The sequence below is a fragment of the Artibeus jamaicensis genome, unplaced genomic scaffold (assembly GCF_021234435.1).
Source record: "Artibeus jamaicensis isolate MK-2021 breed Jamaican fruit bat unplaced genomic scaffold, CSHL_Jam_final contig_1526, whole genome shotgun sequence".
NCBI lineage: Eukaryota > Metazoa > Chordata > Mammalia > Chiroptera > Phyllostomidae > Artibeus > Artibeus jamaicensis.
In genome coordinates this window covers 576,761-590,326 of record NW_026521297.1, presented here as the reverse complement: position 1 = coordinate 590,326, position 13,566 = coordinate 576,761, and the positions used below count along the sequence as shown (strand labels likewise).

The window sequence follows — 13,566 nt, the reverse complement described above, 5'->3', positions numbered from 1 at the left end:
AAAAGAAATAAATAAAATCTTTTTTTAAAGATTGGCTTACAAGTATCTGAGTCCCTATTTTCAATTTCTCCGGGTGTATATGTGAGAGTGGAATTGCTGCCTCACATGGACCCAGAAATACGTCTGGGAATTTAAGGGCCTCAGCCATCAGCCAACATCGACTTGCCAGTCATGCGAGTCACCTTGGAAAGGGATCTTCCACCCTAAGCCATCTGCCGACTGCAGCCAAAAGTTACATCTGACTGCATCCTCATGAAAGACCTTGAACTAGAACTTCTCAAAGCCAAACTGTTTCTGAATTCCCAAAGCATGGAAATTATAGGAGATAATAAATGCTTATTGTTTTTTAGGTCCCTTATTTTTTTTGACAAAATTTTTAAAAAAGAATTTATCTGTTCATTTTTAGATAGAAGAGAAGAGAAGGAGAAAGAGAGGGAGGGAAACATCAGTGTGTGGTTGCCTCTCCAGTGCCCGGGACTAGGAACCTGGCCTGAAACCCAGGCATGTGCCCTGACTGGGAACTGAAACAGCAGCCCTTTGGTTCGAAGCCCATGTTCAATCCACTGAGCCACACCAGGGAAGGCAAGTCTCTTAATTTTTACACAATTTATTGCATATCATAACCAAAGAGTAGGCATTGGCCAAGTTATTTTTTAGATGATCTTGTGACCTTGGATGAACTGCTACCCCATTCTGAGTCCCAGAGTTGTAGTCTTAACAGGGGATGAAATGTCCATCTCTGAGGTACACAGAGTATGTACCTCACGAGGCAGGAGCAGATCACACAGTCAGAGCTTAATATACCAACAGCAGTATACCTCTTTTTATTTATTTATTTATCTTTAGAAGGGAAGAGGGAGAGAAATATTAATGTATGGTTGCTTCTCATGCATGCCCTGCTGGGAACTGGCCTGCAACCCAGGCATGTGCCCTGACTGGGAATCGAACCTTGATCGTCTGGTTCATCACAGGCCTGCGCTCAATCCACTGAGCTACACCAGCTAGGTAGCAGTATACCTCTTAATGATGTGGGCCAGTGACCCTAAATTTGAATCCTTGCCTCACTACTTCTAAGGCTTCATTCAGGCTACTAATACTTAACTTTGCTGGACCTTAGGCTCTTTAGCTATGAAGTGGAAATATTAAAGAATGTATCTAATTTTATAAGAATTATAGAAATCAGCCATATGAAGCTTATGTAAATTCCATGAGAAGGCAGCTATTTTCTTTTTCATTGCTCTATCGCTAGCGCAGAACAAGTGCTTAAGATGTATGTATTGTTTTTTTAATTTTATTTTTTAATTATATTTATTTATTTTTTAAGATTTTATTCATTTATCTTTAGAGGGAAAGGGGAGAGGGAGAGAAATATCAATGTATGGTTTCCTCTCCCGCGTCCCGTCCTGGCAACTGGCCTGCGTGCCCTGACTGGGAATCGAAGGGCTATCTCTTAGTTCGCAGGCCCTCGCTTAATCCACTGAGGTACACCAGTCAGAGGGAGAAGTATTTATTGAATACATAATAAAGAGGCACCTTGTATACAGAAGATACATGTTAGCTTTTACCAACCTACAAGGCCCTACATGATTCCTCACCTGCTTCATCGATTATTTAATCTCTTACCACTTGGCACCCCCTCACTCCCCTCCAACCACAATTCAGCTAGCCAGCACACTCCATCTTCAGGGCCTTTGCATCCACTGTTCCCCTGCCTGGGAAGGAGCCATCTTCCCATTACCCACATAGCTTGTTTCGTCATTTTCTTCAGATTGCTAATCAATGTCTCCTTCCCTAAGAGACGTTCCCGGGCCATCCCTGTCACCTGGTAGTCTCATACCCTGCTTTATGTTTCTCCAAAGCATTTAGCACGACCTGATTTATATTTATTTGGGGGGGGGGGCCTCTTCAAATACGATAAGCTCCATGAGGACAGGACCTGGTCTATTTTATTCCTCACTCTACTTCACGACACCCCCAAAGGCAGGTCTGCAGCAGGCAGTCCCTTAAATACTTGATGGGTGACTAGTCTCACAAACATCACTTGAGTATCTTCGTGGGGGCCATAGGCCCGGCTCTTGTCGGGCCAGGATTGGCTGGATCATCTGTCACGTGACTGACAGTCGCCTTTGAAGCTGGAGAGGTCCACGTGGTCTCAGGCTGCACGGGCGGGCCGGGCCTCCGAGGAGCTACTGCGCAGGCTCAGTCTCTGGCGCAAGCGCAGACGCGCCCGGGGTGTGTGGCCGGCGGCAGTTGGCGAGAGCAGACCGGGAGTGCAGGCTGCGAGAGCCGGCGCCATGGTGGAGAAGGAGGAGGCTGGCGGCGGCATCAGCGAGGAGGAGGCGGCGCAGTATGACCGGCAGATCCGTCTCTGGGGATTGGAGGCCCAGAAACGGTCAGGGCTGGTGCAATTTGTGGGATTGAGGGGTCTGTCTGCAGGGGGCGTCCGGCCTGAGGCGTTTGCGGCCCTTCAGGAGCGGAGGGTATAGTTTGAAGAGAGGAGGCGGGAATTCTGTATCCGGGGATGGTAGCCGGCCGGGGACGACTGCAAGGGTTGGTTTCCGGAAGGTGTGGGATGCGTTATGTCCCAAGGGGTGAAATGCTCATTCTGAGTGATTGGAGGCCTCTGTGAGGGGGCGGTGGAGCCCTAAGGATTAGGAGGATTTCAAACTTAGCGAGGCGGAAACCCGAAAGGGGAGATGGTGGAGTTTGGGTCCGGGGTGGGGACTTAGGGAATAGGAGGGGCCGGGGATGCCGGGAAAAGATGAAGGGAGGGGGCGTAATTCATTCATTCCTAGATAGTGGGGACCCGTTCTTTGCTGGACGCTGCAGAAGACTGGCGAACCAAACATGCATTTTACATTCTTGTGGCTCCTAAGGGGTGGGCCAGTCTGAAAAAAGGAGGATTTTGGAGGAGTTTGGGATCCACGTTATTTTTAGTGGCAGTCGGGAGAGGCTGGAGGAGTCTAGGGGAGCTGGAGGTACCTGGGGAGGTGGCTTGTGTGTAGATACGGGGATGAGTCCAGAGAAGACAAGCCACTGAGTCTGGGCTTGCCTGGGGTGTTGAGGAATAGCTACCAGAGGAAATGATTTCTTTGAAAGAGGTGATCAGATATTGATTTGATCAGATGTTTATCGATCACAGCCACTGTTCTAGGCGGAGAATATAGATCCCTGGACCAAACAAACTCCTTCCTCGCATGGAACTTATATTCCAGTGTTGGTGACAAATGTGAATAATATAACTTTAGGTAGTGCAACTTCCCGGGATTAAAATAAAAGCAAGATAAGAGGATTGATAAAGGACGGTGCAGTGGAGAGCTGTTTTGATGGGGTGGCCAGGGAAGACCTCTCCAAAGGGGAGACATTGTGCCTCAGCCCTGTCTGGAAGGACCTTCCTGCCATAGGGAACAGCAGCTGCGCAGTCCTGGAGACCAGGGATGCTTGGCAGATTAAACAGGACGGCTGCCACCAAATGAGTGGGAGAGCAGCTTTTTAATTTGTTACTCTATGTGTGCTGGGAAACTGGTTGGAGAGTTTTGAGTAGGAGTAACCTAATGTGATTTCTGCTTCAAAAGAACCATTCTTGCAGTGTGGAGAGTCGGTTGAAGTGGGCAGAAGTGGAAATAAGGGTTCCAGTTAGGAGACTACTGCAGTATTTCCTGCAGTAATCCACTTGAGACACAGGTAACGGGGTCAGGAACTCTTGAGAAGGGGTCGACTAATGTATTCTGGATCTATTTTGAGGATACCAGGGGCCAGGATTTGCTGAAGGAATCAGAGTGCAGGGTAGGAGAGGCAGAACTCAGGGATGACTGAGACTGGGCCTGGAGACATAGGTGGGGCTCACTGATTTTAGCATCTGCAGTTGGAAGGGTATGGAATGTTTGGGAGGTGATGGTTTTTCTGAGGGAGTGGAGAGGTATTGAACTTGGGAGAGCCTGAAAAGGGTTGGCTGAGAGTCCTGGGAAAGAAGGAAAAAGTAATCTAAAATTTGGGAAATATTAGTAGCTAGTCTTACACATTTTTCTCCTCCCCCTTTTTTCCCCTATTAAAAAAAGCTATTTATTTGTCAGGGGAAAGGAGGGAGGAAGAGAAACATCGACCACTTTCGTCCTGTATGTCCCCCAGCTGACTGGGAACTGAACCCAAGACCTAGGTGGGAGCCCTGACGCGATGGAACCAGTCACCTTTCCCTCTGCAGCATACGCCCGAGCCACTGAGCTGGTCCGTGCTCCCACTTTTTGTTTTGTGTCATGTCCATTTGTCAACCGAGTCTCGCAGCAGGGCTCTGGACTAGGAAGCCACACCAGGGAAAGCAAGTCTCTTAATTTTTACATAATTTATTGCATATCATAACCAAAGAGTAGGCATTGACCAGGTTATTTTTTAGATGATGCTGTGATCTTGTTCTGAGTCCCAGAGTTGTAGTCTGTAACAGGGAATGAAATATCCACCTCTGAGGTACACAGAGTATGTACCTCATGAGGCAGGAGCAGATCACACAGTCAGAACTTAATATACCAACAGCAGTATACCTCTTATTTATTTACTTATTTATCTATCTTTAGAAGGGAGGAGGGAGAGAAATATCAATGTATGGTTGCTTCTCATGCGTGCCCTGCTGGGAACTGGCTAGTTCCCAGGTCCAGCAAAGTGAAACAGTGATTTTTCTTCCCTTGTGCAGGCAGGAAGGTTGCGTCACAAAGCAGATTGACTTGCCTCTGAGGGAACGTTGGGTGTGAGAAGAAAACTTGCGGGCCTGGGGCTCTTTTGTGAAGTGCAAGGTAGTCTGGGGTTGTGCAGATGGCATTCTGGCTCCAGTGTCATCTGTGACATAGATGTTGGATGAGCAGCACTGGCAGGAACCTGGAAGGGAGAGTAGTCACATCAGGAAGGGCTGAGCTCACACAGTCTAGAGGTTACATGGACTGTCTTACACAGTTGTTGCACATTTTTGGAAGTTAGTTGCCAGCGTTGAAGAATCTGGAGAATTGGCTAAATTTGGGACAGTTTGAGCATCAAAAAGAATAACATCAACTTCATTTAAAAATACTCAAATAACTTAGAATTCCTAAGACCAAGGTAATATTCAAACAAAAGAAATAAAAACCTTTTTGGAGGTGATCATTAATAACGTGCCTTCTGATGTGAGCAAATCACAGTGCGTCATCTTTGGAGATTCCCTGTTCAGTATCTGTAACTCTAATCATGCCTTTAGAAAACAGAGGAACAAATTGAAGGACACCGTGGAGGTAAATGATACATTTTACAAGACAATCGCAGAAGCTGGTATCTTGGGAAAAACAAGTGAAGCCATTGTTGTGTAAGAATAAAGAGGCGGAGCGCCCGACCAGTGTGGCTCAGTGGGGTTGGGTGGTGTCGGGAAACAGAAAGGTCACTGCTTTGATTCTGGATCTGGTTCCGCCCAGGTTGCTGGGGGCAGGGGGCGGTGGCCTGTGGGGCAGGTGAGAGGCCGCCCATTGGTTTCCCTCGCACATGCGCATTGATGGCATGCTCCCTCCGTTTCTCCCTCCCCATCCCGTCTCTAAAAATGAATAAAGTCTTTAAAAAATAATAAAAACCAAGAGATGGAGCCAGATGCAAGGCATGAATCGGGACTGGGTCCTGATTCAAAAACAACACAGAATAAAACATTTTTTAGAGAATGGGGGAAATTAGAACATTCAGTCCTATTAGATGATATTTGGGAATTATTTCCTAGATGTGCTAATAGTGTGGATGGAGAATGTCCTTTTTTGGAGATGCACGGTAGAAGCATGGAATGCCATGGTGTTTGTTTACGGGTAAAGCCAATAGGGCAAAATGTTACTTTTTCTATTTTTCTGTATGTTTGAAATTTTTACTAATGAGAAGTTAGGGGAAAGTGTGAGCCCTCACCCTCATCTAGAAATTTCGTATAGAGTCCCACTCAGAGTTTCCGATTTCTGTCCATCGAAAAATGGAAAAGTCAGACACCCCCACATTTACTTTGCCGGAGCAAAGTGGAGGCGGCCTCTTTTACACAGAGCATGGCTTCTCCACTTTGCCATCCTCTCCACAGTTCAGCTTCACTTGTAAATACATCATTTGGCCCCTGTAAGCCTGTGAATTTGCATCTCTTGCTGTGGTGCATAACCCATTTTATGGATGTGGTTCACGAAGGGAGCCAGCTCTCCCCATACAGCGCACTGAGTGAATGGAAGTAGGATGGGTACGGAGTGGCTAGTTCAGGTTGACTGCTATTTCCGTAACGGCTCATTTCCCACCGGAGGGGCACATTCTTTCAATCAAATTGACATAAAGGCTGCCAGCTGTGTGTTCTCCAGAATGTGCACCTCCTTGGTTTTGGTGCTGCCTTTCACAACAAAGGCATACGGTAGTTTATCCCCGTATCTGAGAGAGGAAGGTGGGGGAGGACTGGAAAGAGGGAAGTAGATTATAAGCCCTGTTAGAGCAAGCAGTTTATACGTGTTCAATAATTAAGATGTGGGTTCTTACTGGTCTCTTACATTTCCAACGCTTGCGGGCGTGGAAACATTGAGATATTTGTTGAGTGAATGAAATGATTGCACACCATAAAGAGCTAGGAAGCCAGAAGACCTGGGTTCAGTTCCCGGCTCTCCCTAAAGAGCTCCTTGGGTGAGTCGCCCAATTCTTGGCCTTAGAATCCACATCTGCAAAAAGGAAGGATGAGTGTAACCAAACTTTTTTTAAAGATTTTATTTATTTATCTTTAGAGGGGAAGGGAGGGAGAGAAATATCAATGTATGGTTGCCTCTCATGCATCCCCCGCTGAGAACTGGCCTGCAACCCAGGCACGTGCCCTGACTGGGAATGGAACCGCAGTTGTTTGGTTCGCAGGCCTGCGCTCAATCCACTGAGCTACACCAGCCAGGGCTTTGTATAACTAAATCTTTAAGGACTCTTTCAACTGAAATTTTGACTTTACGAGAAAAGACTATAAAACCTTCCCTATTTTTGAGCACTTGTTACCCACTGCTGTTGAACCCAACACTGCTGGTGGTTCAGAAGCCCCACAGGTGGCTCCGTAGGCACCACCCATTTGCATTGAAGTGACCAAGCATGTGCTGCGCACCGGTCATTGCCTCTAAGGGCCGGTTTATTCCGGGGGGGGGAGTGGCAAATAGCTGAGTGTGAATCTCAGCTTGGAAACTTCTGAGTTTTTTGAACCTCAAACATTTCTTCTCTGTGCTTCGTCTTTCTCATTGATCCAGTGGAGACAGTATCATCCACCGGATGAGATTGTGGAGAACTAAATGAGCAAATGGATGAGTAGTGTCTACGCATAGAAGGCGTCTGGTAAATTATAGCTGCAATTATTTGACAAGTATAAATTACCACCAACAAAAGAAGGGAGGCCAAATAGGAAGTAGCTTGAGATAAATAAGGTAGATGTGAAGTGGGGTCAGTGGGTTGCATGGGGACTCTAGAAGGGGGAGGGAGACTGTAAGAGGGGAGCGGGTTTGCAGAAGCTGGTTGGGAGCCAGCTTGAGGTGTATTTCAGATTTTGATGGGACATTTAAGTGCCTGTCATGAATAGGCAGTTGGATGGAGTGGGGTTGGAGGTTTAAATGAAAAGCTGTGTTAAGTGAGCCCTGGAGGGTGTATGTAGATCAGTGGATTGAGTGCGGGCCTGCGAACCAAAAGATCGCGGTTCCATTCCCAGTCAGGGCGCATGGCTGGGTTGCAGGCCAGTTCCCAGCAGGGGACCCACGAGACCCAACCATATATTGATATTTCTCTCCTTCTCTCCTTCCCTTCCGCTCTAAAGATAAATGAATAAAATCTTAAAAATTTTTTTTAAAAAGCTCTGTGAAGAAGAGACTACTTTTAGAAGGGGGCAGTAATCACATCTGAAGCGTACTGATGGCCCCCCCATTTCCTGTTGCACCAAGCAGAAACCTAGTTCTTTGTTCGTCCGTGTCCCTTTGCCCGCATCAGGTCTGTTGGGAAGCCCTGTTGGCTCTGCTTCAGGCTTTTCTCTCATCTGCCTTTCCGCATTTTTTAGCCTAAGCCACACCCATCATCTCAGGTGACCTCTGCAGTCTCTTCCCTGATCTCTGCTCCACTCTTGACACTGTGTGTGTGTGTGTGTGTGTCTCTGTGTCTCTGTGTGTGTGTGTGTGTGCGCGCGCGCTTCATAATTCTGCAGCCATATTTTTAATTCTTTAGGATTTTATTTATTTAGAGAGTGGGGAAAGGAGGGAGAAAGAGAGGGAGAGAAACATCAGTGTGTGGTCATCTCTCACGTGGCCCTCACTGGGGACCTGACCTGCATCCCAGGCAAGTGACCTGACTGGGAATCAAACCAGCGACTCTTTGGCCCGCAGCCCGCGCTCATATAATGTACTCTGCACATAGCAGCCAAATGAATTTAAATGGATGGCCCTGCCCTGGCTAGTGTGGCTCATTTGGTTGGAGCGTCGTCCTGTGGGCTGAAAGGTGGATGTTCAGTTCCAGGTCAGGGCACGTACCCAGGTTGCAGGTTTGACCCCAGGGGGCAGCGCACCTGGTAAGGCAACCAATAGATGTTTGCCTTTGCCTCTGTCTGCTTCCCCGCTTCCTCCCTTCCCCTCTTCCCCTCTCCCCCTCTCTAAAAGCAATGAAAAAATGTCCTCAAAGTCTCCCAGTGATTTTTTTTCTGGCATACTCAGTAAAATCCAAAGCTTTTAAGAATCTGTCGCCTTTCACGCCCTGACTTGTCCGGCCTAGCCGGTGTTCAGGCTCCTTGAGTCTTGTTCCTCATGTGCCAGAAGCTCTCCCTGGCCTCGGGGACTTTGTGCTGTCCCTACTTGAAAGGGCCCCACCCAGATTTTTGCATGGCTGACTGTCACACGTTAGACTCAGTCAGGAGTAGTTTGTGAATTTGAGAGTCTTAAGAGTTTTTAGTCACCAGTGCACTTCATCGACTTGACTTAACTCCAAGTGTGTGTTGTGAATTCAAAGATTACATATAGAGGCTCTGATTCCATCCTTCCCAGAAATTTAAAAGATAGTCCTGGGGCAGCAGGAGTCCAAAGAGAGGGGAGTTGAGTCAGCAGGTGTTTGTTTAGCACCTACTGTATACAGGGCATCACGGGGGAGACACTGAGAGGAAGAAATTGTCGGTCATGGTTGTAACTGAATTCTGACCCCGGTTACTGGCCCCCAGTAGCTGTGAGGCTCGGACACCTTCTCCGAGCCTTAGTTGTTCCTTCCTTAGGCAAAGATGGATTGTTTCCTGTGGAAACATGATTGCACCCCTTCCCCCCCCCGCCCCCGGTCTGTGGAGCCCACTTGGGCTTTGAGGAAGAGAAATGTCATGTAGCATTTCGGGGGTGTGCACGCTTTTATCTGAGAGAGGAAAATGGTGAAGAGCCACAATCAAGATTTTGTTGCGGTGCTCCACCTGATGTACCCAGTTCAGTGCCCAGGACTTAGTGAGCCCTCTGTGGGTGGTAACTACTGCCGTGGTGTGTTTTTTTTAAGATTTTTTTTTTTTAAATGAAACAGGATCTTGGTGGATTTTTTTTTTTTTACATTTTATTTATTTTGTAGAAAAAGGGGAAGGGTGGGAGAAAGAGAGGGAGAAAAACACCAGTGTGTGGTTGCCTGGCACAAGCCTCCTACTGGGGACCTGGCCCGCAACCCAGGCATATGCCCTGGCTAGGAATCGAACCAGAGACCCTTTGGTTCTCAGGCTGGCGCTCAATCCACTGAGCCACACCAGCCAGGGGTAGTTATTGCCATTGTTGATACCAGTGGATTATGTCACAATGTAATTTGTAATTTATATGTCACAATGTAGTTTACACTTATTCGTGATACTGAGGGACAGTGTAACTTGAAAAGCACTTTTTTTTTTTTTATCTTTAGATGGGAAGGGAAGGAGAGAGGGAGAGAAACATCAATGTATGGTTGCCTTTTTGTGCATCCCCTGCTGGGAACTGGCCTGCAGGGAATCGGCCTGCAACCCAGGCATGTGCCCTGACTGGGAATCGAACCGCGATTGTCTGGTTCGCAGGCCCGCGCTCAATCCACTGAGCTACACCAGCCAGGGCTGAAAAGCACATATTGCCCGAGTTGGTATCTGCTTTGCCCTTTGGGAACTGCGTGGTCTTTAGCAAGTTTCTTAACTGTGCCTCACTGTATTCCATTTCTGTTTTTGCCATAACGAATTTAGTGGCTTAACACAAATTCCCTTACAGTTCTAGAGGCCAGAACTCAAATCAGTTTTAGTGGGCTGAAGTCAAGGCGTGTACAGGGCCGTGTTCCCTGTGCAGGCTCTAGGGAGGAGTCTCTGTGACTTCTCTCGTGTCTAGGAGTCACCTGCATTCCTTGTCTCGTGGCCCCTTCCTTCACCTGCAAAGCCAGCAGCCTAGCCACTTTAAATCTCTGTTCTCTGACTCTGACCCCTGCTATTTTTTTAAAAAGACTTTTATTATTTATTTATCTTTAGAGAGGAAGGGAAGGAGAGAAGGAGAGAAACATCTATGCATGGTTGCCTCTTGTGAGTCCTCTGCTGGGAACTGGCCAGCGACTCAGGCATGTGCCCTGACTGGGAATCGAACTGAAATCGTGTGGTTCCCAGGCCCGCGCTCAATCCACTGAGCTATGCCAGCCAGGGCTGACCCCTGATCTTATCATCACCTCTTCTCTGACCTCTTCCACCTCTCTATCCCCTATGTTTACTAGGACCCACTCCAGTAAGCCAGGATAATCTCCCCATTGCAGAACCCTTAATTTATTTGTTTGGGGGTGGGGTGAGGGTTTGTTTGTTTGTTTTAGACTTTATTTATCTTTAGAGGGGAAGGGAAGGAGAGAGGGAGAGAAGTATCAATGCATGGTTGCCTCTCGTGTGTCCCCTGCTGGGAACTGGCCTGCAACCCAACCACAATCCTTTGGCTTGCAGGCCCATGCTCAATCCACTGAGCTACACCAGCCAGGTGGAGCCCTTAATTTAATCATGTCATCTCAATTCCTTTTGTCACTTAGGGTAACTTATTCCCAGGTCCAACCAATTGAGCCACACCAGCCAGAAGTGGGCCAGGTACTATTTTAAGTGCTTTTCATGTAATTGAGCCCTAAGTCAGCTGTAGTCTCAGGGCCCCTGTCTCAGTTCAAGATTAACAACAGCACCTTGAGGGTGGGGATGCACTTGAATGAGACACCTGCAAGCATTCAGCGTGTGGAGCACTCCGCAGGTTGCAGGGCACGCTGTGGTTTGAAGTGTGCAGGTGGAAGCTGACTTCCTGCTTGGGCATGCGCGAAGTAAGGCTGGGGAGTAGGAGGGGGTCAGTACTGGGTGGCTTTAAGTGCCAGCTTTAGGGGGTTTTTTTAGACAGGTTTTATTGAAAATCAAAGTGAACCGTTTACTGAGCCTTTTATAGATAAGACAGTAGGGATTGGGGAGAAGTTCAATACATTCAAGTAACATATACTTAAGTTTCTGTTATCCGTCAGAGATTGCACCAGAGATTATGGCTTTGCATACACATTTGACCAGGTTGTGGAGGAGACTAAAGAATGTGCAGTCAGAATTGGTATCCCCATTTTATGGGTGAGTAAACTGAGGTGTCAGAGAGGTGGTACAGCCTCTCTAGGTCACCCAGGTAGGGAGTGGCAGAGCCCGAATTCAAACCCAGGCATTCCGACCTGGAGGGCGCGCATGGTAGGCACTGCCTGTCGCTGAAAGACTGTTGAGGAAAAGGGAGCCTGAGAAGTTAGTGGGCTTGGAGATCAGGAGGCCATCGGTAACATTTGAAGGTACAGATTCCCCGAAGAGAACTAACTGGGCTATTCTAGCTGTATCTTTGGATCAGCCAGACAGCAGAAAACACAGTCACTCAGACCGAAAGGGAGCACGGGACCTGGGGTTCCAGGTGCAGCAGCGAGAGGGCCCGGTGCAGGAAGGGCTCGCAGACTTGCGGTGATGGCAGAGACTTGGAGAAGGTACAGCTCAACGCAAGCGCACTCAGCCTTTCTGGTGTCGGGGTCCGATATGGGCACTGCATTCTTTTAGGAAACGTAGCTTGTTATATTTGCTGATTCTGGAGGCATTAGAGCTCCTCGGGAAAGCTGCATGGTTCTCCTTCCTCCCCCGCCCATCCCTAGGATGCTGTATATCTCAGACAAGGGACCTGTCATTCCTGGCACCTGTGTTTACCTTGCTTGTATCTTGTAAGCCCTCATCTCAACCTCCTCCTGCTCCAGCGAAGTGGAATTGTCACTCGAGAGGCCGTGCCCGCTAGCCTGTGGCTGGCCGTGGAGGAATAAAAGCAATAATGGAGAAGCCGAGGCCCAGACATACGCCTTTGAGGGCAATACTGTCCGTATTCTCCCTCTCCCTGCATATTTTCCTCGATTGGATCCGTGAAGGACATCCCAAATCTGCTGTCGGCAAGAATCAGCACAGGGCTTGGCCACCGTTCTCATCAAACTCTTCCAGCCTAATGATGTGCCATGTCCATCACGATTAGAACCATTTTCTTAAAAAAAAAAAAAGTTTATTTTTAGAGAGGGGAGAGAAAAGGCGATGCGAGAGAGAGAGAGAGACATTGACCGGTTTGCTCCCCGTCTGGGGACCGAACCTGCAACCCAGGCAGGTGCCCTGCCCGGTGCCCACTCAACTGTGTGGGATGACGCCCAGCGAACTGAGCCACCCTGGTCAGGGCTGTTCGAACCGGTTTTGGAGAAGCATTTCTGCGTGTTCTCCCCAGTACTTGTACTCATTGCATAAATTAAGAGCAGACTCATTGGCCAGCAGAACTTGAATTTATGTGGGACTGTTCTTAGTTCTGAGTGATCCTTTTCAGTGTGAATAATCGTCCACTTGCTGCAGAAATATTAATGAGTTTAAGATACTGATGGGGTTGTTTCATAATATATGATATAAACTGTTTTATTTCATTTTAATTTAGTGGCAGTGAACATGGACTTTGTTTTTTTTTTACTTTTTTAACTGTCTCTTTTATGACATTTTTTCCTATTAGCATCCGGTCCCCTTATATCCCCCGCCCCATCACCACGCTCTCGTCCGTGGCAATGAGTCCTTTTTCCTTTTCGCTCATTCCCTCCGCCCCCCGATCCCGCCCCTCATACGTGCTGTCATCCTCTGTGCGTCTCTCTTTTGCTTGTTCAGTTTGTTCATCAGATTCCACACATCAGTGAGATTAGACAGTACTCGTCTTTCTGTGACTGGCTTATTTCACTGAGCGTAATGTTCTCCAGGTTCATCCGTGCTGTTGCAAAGGGTAAGATTTTCTTCTTTTTTTCAGACTGAGCAGTATTCCATTGTGTGAATGTCTCGTAGCTGTTGTACCCACTCCTCCACCGATGCCTGGGCTGCTTTCCTACTTTGGCGACAGAAGTAACGCTGCAGTGAACAGAGGGGCGCTTACGTTCTTTCAAACTAGCGTTTTGGGTTTCTTTGAATATGATCCTGGAAGTGGCATCTCTAGATGAAGAGACAGTTCCGTTTTTTATTTTTTTTTATCTATCTCCACACTGTTTTCCCCAGTGGCTGCAGCCGTCTGCATTCTCAAGCACTTTATTATTTTATTTTGT

The 13,566-nt window shown here is 47.6% G+C and overlaps 1 protein-coding gene across 1 annotated transcript in view; it reads left to right on the top strand.

Moving 5' to 3' along the window:
* The first annotated feature begins 2,223 nt into the window (after positions 1 to 2,223).
* Positions 2,224 to 13,566, top strand: part of SAE1 (SUMO1 activating enzyme subunit 1) — a 58,184-nt gene continuing 46,841 nt past the window's right edge. Inside the window, exon 1 of the mRNA XM_037155106.2 lies at positions 2,224 to 2,392. Coding sequence (XP_037011001.1) covers positions 2,295 to 2,392 — 98 coding nt within the window. The 5' untranslated portion in view covers positions 2,224 to 2,294. The remainder of the gene's footprint in view (positions 2,393 to 13,566) is intronic.